The following is a 12,608-nucleotide window of genomic DNA, read 5'->3' on the forward strand; positions in this document are numbered from 1 at the left end:
GATTTTGCGAGGAGTCCTGTCGCTTTAACGCACCAAAGCACAGACAAGGAGGTGGGAAAGGCTGAACACTCACTGAGCCTCTGAAATGCAGACCCGCTCCAATCCGGCAGCCAAGGAGGGGGGAAAAAGCAGCCTCGGCAGACACCAGGACCTTCGGCGCCGGTGTCAAATCCCCCAAATGTGCCGTTACAGCAACATGTGTGCCCAGCGGTGATATCTGCCACCCGTATCCCACGCCCTGAGGTGCTCCCCACCTTCCAACTCTTTTTCTGGAGTTGAGGCCGGCTTTCTGCAACCTGGGGGTTTCTCTTCTGCCACTGCCCGTCCCACAATCAAAGCTCCAAGAGGTAAGAAGGCAAATGGGAACTTAACCTGACTTTGCTTGACCTTGCGCTATGGCTGATACCTGTATTGTCTATGTGTTCTTCCTGGAAAGAAAGGGAACCATAAAATATTAATGAAAACTAATTTAGGTGGGTGGATTCCATGGCAGCTGCTACCTCTGGATCGGATTTGAATTTCTAGTATGCCCCCCCCCAAAAAAAAAAAATCATACCTGTATTAAAGAGAGGATTTTAATGACATTTGTAATATTTATAATCTTTATTTAATTCACTTTTATTGTTTTATAAAAATTAAGTCAAACATGCTTACCCAGACTTTATAGGTATTAACAATAAATGATTTCTAAAACGAAAATATGAAAAAAATAGTGCCTGTTATTCTTTCTTTCTAATTTATGTCTGTATTATTTAGGTTTTATGATCTGAGGTTTGAAATTGGGAAGGGGTAAAACGCGGACCTCACGGACCTGACGGACCTCACGGATCTAAACCCGTACGGCCTTAAAAATCTGAGGTCCGTGTCGGTCCGTGTCCGTGGCGCTTGTAGTTTCTGTCGCTGACAGACCTTGATGAGATTTTAGCGCTGACGGATCCGTCTCAGCATAGGGAGGGAAAAGTGTTAGAATCCGTCAGCGCTAAAATCTCTTCGAGGTCTGTCAGAGCCAGAGTCTCGTGCTGGAGTTTGGAGACTTCTTTTCCATAACGCACGTCCAAAACCTATGTCCCCGCTTCCTTGGCTTCTGCTCTGCCGCTCCAGCACGAGCCTCTGGCTCTGACAGACCTCGAAGAGATTTTAGCGCTGACGGATTCTAACACTTTTCCCTCCCTATGCTGAGACGGATCCGTCAGCGCTAAAATCTCATCAAGGTCTGTCAGCGACAGAAACTACAAGCGCCATGGACACGGACCTCAGATTTTTAAGGCCATACGTGTTTAGATCCACGAGGTCCGTCAGGTCAGTGAGGTCCGTGTTTTACTCCTTCCCTTTGAAATTTGGGTGAGGGAAGAGGTTCCTAAGAGAGGCAGATTCTGTCAGGAAGCAGCAAGGTGGTCTCTGCCTTTTAAAAGCAAAGCCACAAATGTCTCTACTGGTTTTGAAGTTCTCTTCTTTCGGTGCTCTCTGCTCAGAATTTTCACTCATTGACGCATTTTGCTTCTAAGATTTCCTCTGAATAGAAATTGTATCCTTGATATTAAATGTACATTTGTGTGCCAGCGATATGGACTCATTATATTCCATTCCCCTTACATTTGCTTAATTTTTCCATGGAAAACAAGACATTGGTGTTAGTCATATTATAATGATTCCACACATTTAAATATTTTGTGCAGATATTCTTTGAGATTGCAGGTTTATAAATTTGCAATTAAATAAATAAATAAACCAGGGATTTTGAGGGCACGTCCTCCATTCTTTTTCGTGTACAATAGGGAAAGGCTTCATCCTAAAGACCTGGACATTTCAAATATGGAAAAAGAGGCAGCTGTGCTTGGATTTAGCGACTTTTGAATGTCTCCATGATTTCCGATTTTAGACATACGTTTACATTTACCCCTCCTCTTTTATCAAGCTGCGCTAGGGGTTTTTAGCACGGACCAGCGCGGTAAATGTCCCAGTGCTCATAGAATTCCTATGAGCGTCGGGGCACTTACCTCACCAGCCCACGTTAAAAGCCTCTAGTGCAGCTTGATAAAAGGGGGGGGGGGCCTTAATTTTGTTTCATATTCCACTATATTCTTTTTCCCACATCAAGCAGCATTGTGGGGTAAAGACCTAGATCAACTGCTTTCGCCCACTACTTATGAGGAATTCAGAAAACGTCTAAAAACTCAACTGTTCCTAAAGTATCTAGACAACTGACCCACTCATCTTCTTTCTCCTCCATAGTGATTCCTCTGTCCTATTAATCTCTTTCTCCTCAACAACGCATTTCCGGTCGAGAAGGGAGGCTATCATAGCCTCCCTTCTCGACCACCTCCACATGCTCTTTAGTCAGGGCTCAAGTGCCTTGATCATACAACTTGACCTGAGCAGTGCATTTGACCTAGTCGACCACACCATTCTCCTTGAATGCCTGGCTCACATTGGCATCTCAGACCAGGTCCTCAACTGGTTTCAGGGATTCCTAAGAAATAGATCCTACAAGGTATTCAAGAATAACTCTTTCTCATATAGCTGGGACAACACCTGCGGGGTCCCGCAGGGCTCCCCCCTATCCCCCATCCTATTCAATATCTACCTGGCCTCCCTAGGTAGCCTTCTTCATAACCTCAAGCTCAAATTCTTCATTTATGCAGACGACATCACAATATCCATCCCTCTTACCAATCTCTCACAAGAAATACTCGACCACATTACAAACATTCTCAACCAGATTGAACTCTGGATGCTATCATTCAGACTGAAACTAAACCCTGACAAATCAAAATTCTTCCTAGCCACCCCCAAAGACAAAATCAAGGAAGCCACAATTCAACTGAAAGGAATGACCTTCCCCCTCGAACCGACCTTATAAATCCTGGGAGTCACGCTGGACAAAAATCTTTCCTTAGAAAATCACACCGACCTCATCGTCAGGAAAAGCTTCTCTGTACTTTGGAAACTTCGCATCATAAAAAAATACTTCAATGACACTTCTTTCCGCCTTCTTGTACAATCCTCCATCCTCAGCATTCTAGATTACTGCAACATCATCTACCTTAACGCCACGAAGAAAACTACCAGGAGACTAAAAATAATCCAAAACACCGCCGTGCGCCTCATCTTTGGTCTAAAGAAATGGGAACACGTCACCCCTTTCTACCATCAATTTCATTGGCTGCCATTCGAGTCTAGAGTTCTGTTTAAATTCGCATGCTTCTGCTACAAGGCTGTAAATGGTTCTTCACCAAGTTACATCAATCCCCACTTTAACCTCTATTACACCAACAAGAAATCCCGTCGAATTCAGCTGTTCGCCTTCCCTTCGCTCAAACTTTGTCACCTCAAAAGATTCCTGGACAAAACTTTCGCCTTCCAAGCAGCTAAGCTGAACCCATGGCTAGCCCAAATGATACTCGAGGCCCCCATTTACCTCAGCTTCAGAAAACTACTTAAAACCTATCTATTCAGCAAACAAGACCCTAATTGTCCCCCCCTCCAACAATAACACCTCGCCCCCCCCCTCCACTTCTCCTCCTTCATGATGCCATCCCTTTTTCCCTACTTTCCACATCCTCTGTCCAGTTCGATTAAAGCTGTAATTGTGATAAATAGTTGTAAATCTGCTTGTCTATGCAGATCCTAATCTAACTGATGTAAACCGCCTAGAACTCGCTGGGTATGGCGGTATATAAGAATAAAATTATTATTATTATTATATTAACTCTCCTCTTCCTCCCTCTTAAATTCAATCAATTTGTACCTCACTTAATCTATTGTAAACCGCCTAGAACTTAACGGTATTGCGGTATATAAACTGTTATTATTATTATTATTCCTTATAGTTTTCAAACATTTACTGGAAGAAGTCAGTCAACTGTTAATCTGAAGATTATTTGCTTTTTGAGGTTGACTTTCTAATCCCAAAGTGACCCTTCCTGAAAGGGAAAAACTTTCTTAACTTCTAGAGGTCCAAAAATCTTTCATAATCTATTTCAATGAAAAAGCTATTCAGCGGTAGTTTAGAAAAGTCATGAAATGTCGGCACCGAGACATTTTAGGCAAAACGCCTGGAGCCCCTGACATCATTCACAAACACAGGACAAAACTTAGAAGGTCAATATAAAATCAACATATGTCGAGGCATCCTTAAGGCATTCAAAAATGCATTGTGAATCAATAGCGATGTCTCAAAATGGGAAATGGCCAGAAAAAGAGCGTACCCAAAAGTGCCCATGAAGCTAAAAAAACATTCATCCTATATAATAAAACCTAAGCCGCGCATGCGCACTCCTACCTGCGTGTTCCATTTTCCATGTTCCGTGAGATGTAGGTCCGTGGTGGCAGGAGTGCGCATGCGCGGGTCCCCAGCCTTACAGCACCTAACTACACTCGCCGGCAGGACTGGCTGCCAGCGCTGGACTCCCTGTTCTGGTAAAAGTAAGTTCTTCGCCTTGCCGTCCCCCCCCTTCCCTTCCCTTCCCTTCCCGCGGTCCTGACTCCAAACCTGCCGAATACAGCAGCGTCTGGATCACTCTACACAAGCTGCTTCGGGGCTGTAGAAGGCCCCGAAGCAGCGTGTGCACAGTGCTGCAGACGCTGATGGAGTTGGCAGGATTGGACTCGGGACCGCGGAAAGGGAAGGGGGCGGTGGCAAGGGACTACGAGAGCCGACCAGACTTCTAGCACCCGTTAATGTAACGGGCTAAAATACTAGTAAGAACATAAGAGCATAAGATTTGCCACTGCTGGGTCAGACCAGTGGTCCATTGTGCCCAGCAGTCTGCTCACGCAGTGGCCCTTAGGTCAAAGACCAGTGCCCTAACTGAGTCTAGCCTTACTTATGCATGTTCTGTTCCAGTAGGAACTTATCCAACCTTGTCTTGAATCCCTGAAGGGTGTTTTCCCCTATAACAGCCTCTGGGAGAGCTCACATGAGCTCACACCATCCTGCCCTGCCCCTGCGCATATAGCATTTGCGAGGTCCCTTGCCACGTTCAACTTATTTATTGCAAAGGAAAATATCTACCACCTGTGGTGGTGGAACAAAATGTATAGTGTGTGCTTGTGCCAGCAAACATTCTAAAAGTACTCGGAGGGAGGGGCAGGGGGCGCTCAAGTGGCAGGGAAGAGTGGGGGGAGGGGCAAGGTACAGTGATACCAGGCACCACCGCCCCGGGCGTCAACCTCTCTTGCTATGCCACTGTTTACGTCCCCAACTATTTTGCACTGCCTTGGGATGCTCTTTTAACTCGGAGCAACGCTCGATATTTTGCACTGCGGAGTAGCTGCTTAGTGGTGAGCACACCAGACTTGACACCCAGGGGTGCCTCATTCATATTCCCTCTCAGAGTAGTGCAAAACATTTAGCAGCCAGCCTTTTTAAAAACCTTTACTTCATATGCACTGCTCATGAACAGAACAAGACAGCAAAGATAATATAAAGGGCATCAAATCACAAAAGTCTACTAACGTAAAAAGCATACTGTACCACCTGAATCTTTTATAAACCGCTCTGGCTTACATTTCAGTTATTAGACTCCTCATCAGTGAAGACAGATACTGTGCCAGATAAGCAGCTGACTTTGTAAAATGGCAGGCGTAGATGTTATGCAACCCTCTGGGGCTCATTTTCAAGAAAGAAAGACATCCAAAAGATGGCATAAAAAAGAATACGGATGTCCTAATCGCCAGGATGTTCAAGCGCCGATTTTCAAAGCTGACTTTCTGGACATCTTGCTAGGCTCCCTCGCCACTGAGTGTCCAAAATTCAAGGGAGGCGTGTTGTAGGTGTGTTATGGGTAGGCTTAGACTTGGACATCTTGTGCCGATGTAATCAAACCTTTCCCAAGACATCCTGGATGGAACTTAGACTTTCTGAGCTAGACCTGATTTAAAAGCATCTAAGTGCTGAAAAGATACCCAAATTGACCAGATGATTACTGGAGGGATTAAGCAATGATTTCCCCCCCCCCCCCCCCAACACACACTTCCCCAGGAATGTTTTTAATTTAGACTTTTAGAAGGTAGGAAATGTAGCAGATGTGGAGATGGAGAGGTTTCAGATGACAGACCAGAGTGGACAGAAATGGCAATCAGGCTGACAGACTCTCTCAGCTCTTTCACAGTCAGCACCAATGCAAACAGTTAAGGGACCTGCATCGGCAGCATTTATGTATGATTTCAAGGTGGTCTAAACTCTTGATGTTCATTTGGCATTGGATATATGTTGGTGTGCTATCCAGACATAGGGATAGATGTCGCTGACACAGCCCTACCCTTGACACCCTTTACCACCCCCAATATGCCTTCACTAGCCCTATATATTTTTGTGGCTTAAACGTTTTCTCCTGACCTTTCGTAAAATACTGGCTTATACATCTTGGCTACCTATATTTATAATGTGCCATGATTGGGATGTTTAAAGCATGAATAGTACTTCTAAAATGACTACAATTGTCAATAAATTGATTACCTAAATTGTTTATATTATTACAAAAGAAAAGGATAGGTGGAAACTTGCTATTATTAATATTTTAACTACCGATATTACTAATTCATAATTGACTCCTAAATTTTAGACTATAATTCTTGTATCTGAAATTAACTCTTCTTCCTCCATTTTTCTACAGGATACAGGATGGAACAGCTCTTCTTTATATACATTGCTGCATTTTTAGGGACTGTCCATGGTTGCCCTTCTCCTTGTATCTGTGTGGACACATTTAACCAACAGTTTGTGGACTGTGCCTACAAAGATCTCCAGGAGATACCTTCTGGGGTTCCCTCTAATGTAACTACACTTAGTTTTTCAGGCAATAAAATCACCTCTTTGAAAAAGAGCTATTTTAATGAGGTTACCCAGGTAACTTCCCTGTGGCTCAGTCGAAATGCAATCAAGGCCATTGAGAAAGGAACCTTTGCTGTCCTTGTACAATTGAAGAACTTTGATATTAGCCACAACCAAATTGTAGACTTTCCTTGGAGAGATCTCCATAACCTTAGCGCCCTACAAGTCCTGAAAATGAACAATAATCACATGGTGAACCTTCCAGGAGATGCCATTCACAGCCTGAAAGATTTGAGATCCTTGAGAATTAATAACAATTTATTCTCCACCATTTTAGAAGGCACTTTTGATTCCCTGGGTTCTCTGTCTTATCTGCAGATCTCCTACAACCCCTTTAATTGTACCTGTAGCACAATGTGGTTGAAAAACTGGACCAAGAATACACTGATTTCTATTCCCGAGAAAGAACACATTGTCTGTTCTAGCCCCGAGAATCTCAAAGGCATACCATTGGGGAAACTCTCCAGTTTGCAGTGTACAGCTCCATCAGTTCACCTAACCTACCATCCCAACTTAGACAATACTGAACTGTATGATAGGTTTACATTATTGTTAAACTGCAATGCCACAGGAAGCCCTAAGCCATCCATCAAGTGGTTAATCCAGACCGGGGGTAAAATGACTGAGCTCAGTGAGTCCAGCATAGAAAAAGAAAGGAATGACATACCCAGTGAATCTACAAAAAAGAATAAAGAACGCATTAATGTTTTAAAAAACGGGACTCTGGTCATCCCTCACTTGAGTAAACGAGAGGAAGGGACTTACACTTGTGTGGCTATAAATGAATTGGGAAGTAACCAGACATCTGTGAATGTGGTAGTGGCAGGTTCACAAAAATATCCCACTAATCCCGTAGAAGATTCCATTGCCAGTAAATTACAACCCAGTGACAAAAATCCTGGGCTGAAAATGTCTAGAAACAATGTAATCAACATACCAAAATCTGTAGGGAAATTGAAGATGATTTCCCCAACATAACGCACTTATGCACCTGCAGGATCAGAAAAGAATGGGGAAGGAAGCCCTTCCCAGCTGCCACCATTCAAGAAACAATGTGGTCCGAATGAAGGCACACAATATGTCTCCAACCATGGTTTTAATCTAAGTTCAGACTTGAAAGAGCACATTTTTGATATGGGGGTAATAGCATTAGAAGTGTCAGAAAGAGATGCTAAAGTGCAGTTGACTCTCTCCTATACTAAATCAAAGAAACCTCACCTCAGAACACTGTATCTTTGTGAAGATACTGGAAAAGGATATTCTGTGGTTGACTGGTCCACGATTGAGGAAGGCACAAATTCGTACTGGTTTCGAGACTTGAAACCTGGTATGAATTACTCAGTGTGCCTTACTTACCCGGGAGAAAATTGCTATGTGCAAGTAGTATTTAAGACCAAAAAGGAAATACCATCATTAATCATTATCAGGGCCGCCATCAGAAATTTCTGGGCCCCTTACTGAGCAATCCTATTGGGCCCCCCACGCACCCCTTCCCCCCCCCGACCACCCTTCTTCCATGGGCCGAATACATACATACTTTTCTCTGTCGCCGCACTCTTTGACCAAAAGATTTGTAAGCCTGCAACCACGTCAAGGTAGACTCTTTCAGCAGGGCTCTAACCTAACCTAAACTAAACTAATCTATACCTATCTATTCTAAACTAACATATGTCTAATACTGAACTAATAACAAACTAACAAACATCTGCATAATAAATAACTAATAAATAATAGTGCTAGTAGCTATAATTCACTTTTGAATGTAAAATCTCAGTTAAGAATTTCTTTTGACCTTTGTAGGCCAGAAGTAGATCACAATTGCACAATATTTTTTGTAACAAGTATTAAATGTGTTTTTATAAATACTGTAAGCTTAATAAATATCAGAAAAAACTACACATTTGAGCGCATATCTAAACATACACATCTGAGCGCTATCTGAACATACACATCTGTATGATCCCATCCTCCTCAGCTTGCCTATAGCTGCATCATGCATGTTAAAAATGTACGATATGTTGATATGTGCACCTTCCTTCCTTCCCATCCATCCTCCTCAGCCTGTCCTTACACATCCACAGCTGCATGTTAATGATGATGTATATGTTATGATGATAAATAAGTGCATATGAGCACATCATTAACATGCAGCTATGGATGAATATATAATGATGTTATGAGTGTGCACCTCTTCCTTCCCATCCTCCTCAGCATGTCACATACAGCATGTTACATTACACAGACTTTGTGTAGTGTAACATGCTGTATGTGACATGCTAAGGAGGATGGGAAGGAAGAGGTGCACACTCATAACATCATTATATATTCATGAATCAATCTGATAATCATCACCACCAGGCTGTGTGTGTTATGGGAGGGAGGAAGAAAAGTGCATGGGATGGAGGAAGAAAGGTGCATGTTTAAATTGCGCGGGGACAGAAATCCCACCCGTCCACACCCGTCCCCGTGAGGAATCCCTCCGTCCCAGTGAGGAATCCCCTCCGTCCCCGCCCGTCCCCGCGAGGAATCCCCTCCGTCCCCGCCCGTCCCTATAAACTACAGAAATAGTTATTTCATTTAATTATGCTACTGAATTAAAGGCTCTGGTAGAAACCCATTTAAAAATAAGCAAAAAGACTTTATTAATTTGGAAATATTAATTGGGAAGAATACATAGTTTGTAAACGGGTTTCTATTAGAGCCTCTAATGCTTATAAATTTTTATCAACACAACTAATATACTACTTTATCCTGAAGCAAAAAAAAAAAAAAAAAAGAAATTTTTTCCTACCTTTGTTGCCTGGTTTCTGCTTTCCTCATGTTCTCATTTAATTCCTTCCATCCACTGTCTCTCTTCTTTCTGCGTCTTCCATTTGCTCTGTTACTGTGCCTCTCCCTTTCTCCCCCCTCCCAAATTGGTCTGGCACCCATCTTCTTCCCTCTGCTCCCCACATAGTCTGGCATCTCTGTCTTCTTCCCTGCCAGTGTCTTCTCCTCACTCTCTCTTCCCCATTTTCTTTCAGCGTCCTTCTCCCCCCCATCTTCCCCATGTCCTGTCAGCATCCTTCTCCCCCCTCTGTCTTCCACATTTGCTTTCAGTGTCTTTCTCCCCCCTGTCTTCCCCATGTCCTTTCAGCGTCCTTCTCCCCCTGTCTTCCCCATGTCCTTTCAGCGTCCTTCTCCCCCCCCCTGTCTTCCCCATGTCCTTTCAGCGTCCTTCTCCACCCCTTTGTCTTCCCCTTATCCTTTCAGGGTTCTTCTCCCCCCCCTGTCTTCCCCATGCCCTTTCAGCGTCCTTCTCCCCCCTCTGTCTTCCACATTTGCTTTCAGTGTCCTTCTCCCCCCTGTCTTCCCCATATCCTTTCAGGGTCCTTCTCCCCCCTCTGTCTTCCCCATGTGCTTTCAGCGTCCTTCTCCCTCTCTGTCTTCCCCATGGCCTTTCAGCGTCCTTCTCCACCCTCTGTCTTCCCCATGTGCTTTCAGCGTCCTTCTCCCCCCCTCCCGTCTTCCCCATGTGCTTTCAGCGTCCTTCTCCACCCCTTTGTCTTCCCCAGTGCTTTCAGCGGCCTTCTCCCCCCTCAGTTTTACCCATTTCCCTTAAGCGTCTTTTCTTCTCCACTCCACCTTTCCTCCCTCCCTGCCCCTTACCTTTGTGGCGCTTCCTCACCCGACCGACAACAGAACAGGCCCGGTCGGACAAACCTCCCTGCCCTGTAGCCGCAAATCTAAATTACCTTCTTATAGCAGCTGGAGTATTGAAGCTGCTGTAAGAAGGTAATTTAGATTTGCGGCTGCAGGGCAGGGAGGTTTGTCGGCCGGGCCTGTTGTCGGTCGGTCGGGAGATGCGCCACAAGGCTAAGGGGACCTGACCGGCTGTGCACACTCCCCTCCGGGCCCCATGGCTGCACCCGGGGCGGACCTCCCCCCCCTTCGGTACACGACTGCCTTTTCCCTACCTGCCCTGCTGCAAGCAGCCGACCGGAAGTCTTCCCGATGTCAGCGCTGTTGGAGGAAGGGAGGGCTTTGCTTAAGCCCTCCTTCTGACATCAGCGCTGACATCAGGAAGACTTCCGTTCGGCTGTGTGCTGCGGCAGGGCAGGTAAGGAGAAGGAGAGGATACTATGCTTGCGACCCTGGGGGAGCCCGGGCCCCCTGTCAACTCCGGGCCCCTGAATGCAGAACTGGTAGTACTGCCCTGATCATTATAATTGTGGTTAGCATTTTCTTACTGGGAATAGCTACCATCCCACTCTTGGGGGCTACATGTTGCCACCTCTTATCAAAATATCAGGGGAAAACCTATAAACTGATCATGAAAACCCAGAATCCAGATCAAATGGAAAAACACATGGCCGCTGATTTTGACCCCCGAGCCTCTTATCTGGAGTCTGAGAAGAATTACAATGCCAGTGAACTTGGAGAAGTAGAAATGGAAGAGGAAGGGGAGAGAGAAAGAGGAAGGGAAGAGAGCACGGTAACCGAATCCATCCCTGAATCTCAGTCCAAGACTAATCAGGAGGAGTTTGAGGTAGGATCAGAGTACAGTGACAGACTCCCCTTGGGAGCTGAAGCTGTAACTATCTCACAAGAAATCAATGGTAACTATAAAGAACCAGGTCGTTGACCATCTCCGATACAGACATTCTCTTTCCAAAACTAATATTTCAGTTGTAAAAAATAAGATAGGAAGACCTGGGAAATTCTTGACTGTTCATTTCTCCTTGCATTACACCTATCAGTGATGTAATTCAGTTTCAGCAAATCAATTATCTCACCCCCAAACTGTTAACCTTACTTGGATTTTTGAATAGGGCAAATGATATTACAAAGAGCATACAAGTTGGTCACAAATTGTCTCAGGATAGGGGTAATTAGTTTTGTGAATGACAATGAACTTGGTGTGGAAAGTAGAAAAGAGTGTGAAGATGTGAAGCTTTCATATCAGGGCAGCTTTTCCATACAGAGTCCAGGATTGCTGTTAAGAGAACCTTTACGCTTCTCTTCAGGAGGTTGATATGCTGGACGGCTCCCTATTGTTTCTCTTGATCCACCTCTACAGGAGTAGAGTTGAGATTTCTGGGGAAGGAATTAGATTAAAAACGGGAACCACCAGTATCTCCAAGCACTAATACAACTCTGAAAAACCAGGTCTCCTTGATAGTGTTGAAAAGTGCTGTCGACTTTAAGCTGTGTAAATTGGTGCTTTATTTCTACAGTTTTATGGGAAGACATTCATGTCTTTTGTTGTCCTTGTTAAAGCCTTGTCCAAGGGATGTCACACCCACCAAGAAAAATTGTATTTCCTCAGTGTGCATTTTCTATATTATTGAACCTAGATGCTTATTACAATAAATACAGCAGGTGTATATATACTGTATATATCTATAGGTAGGATCTATCAGTATAACATTGCAAACCATTCAAATGAAAACAGAACAGTCTACTAAGGATAGAAGAATGGCACTTTTTAATATAAAAAATGTATAATGCGACAGACAATAGCCACAGAAGGGCTTCTTTTACAAAGCCGCAGGAGCTGCTGCAGCATAATCACTCCAATGCCCATGATGTTGGAGCATTTGTTGCGCTGCAGCCACTACCGCAGCTTTGTAAAGGGGGGGGGGGGTGAATAAGTCCTTTATTAAATCATAGGGAAAAATCCCTTAAAATATTAATTTTGGTTATTATTGTTTATTAAATATGACAAATAGAAAGGTTTCACTGCAAATTTTAAAAATTTGGGGTAAATTTATTTTTGAAGATATTTTAATTT

At 44.0% G+C, this 12,608-nt stretch overlaps 1 protein-coding gene across 1 annotated transcript; it reads left to right on the top strand.

The window, feature by feature from the left end:
* The first annotated feature begins 249 nt into the window (after positions 1-249).
* LOC117348644 (immunoglobulin superfamily containing leucine-rich repeat protein 2-like) lies at positions 250-11,565 on the top strand. Its single transcript, XM_033920988.1, is given in 3 exon segments — positions 250-347; positions 6,618-8,244; positions 11,027-11,565. Coding segments are annotated over 2 exon segments (2,052 nt in total). The 5' UTR covers positions 250-347; positions 6,618-6,625; the 3' UTR covers positions 11,460-11,565.
* The last annotated feature ends 1,043 nt before the right edge of the window (positions 11,566-12,608 follow it).

This window comes from Geotrypetes seraphini, chromosome 14, assembly GCF_902459505.1.
Source record: "Geotrypetes seraphini chromosome 14, aGeoSer1.1, whole genome shotgun sequence".
In the NCBI taxonomy this organism is placed as follows: Eukaryota; Metazoa; Chordata; class Amphibia; order Gymnophiona; family Dermophiidae; genus Geotrypetes; species Geotrypetes seraphini.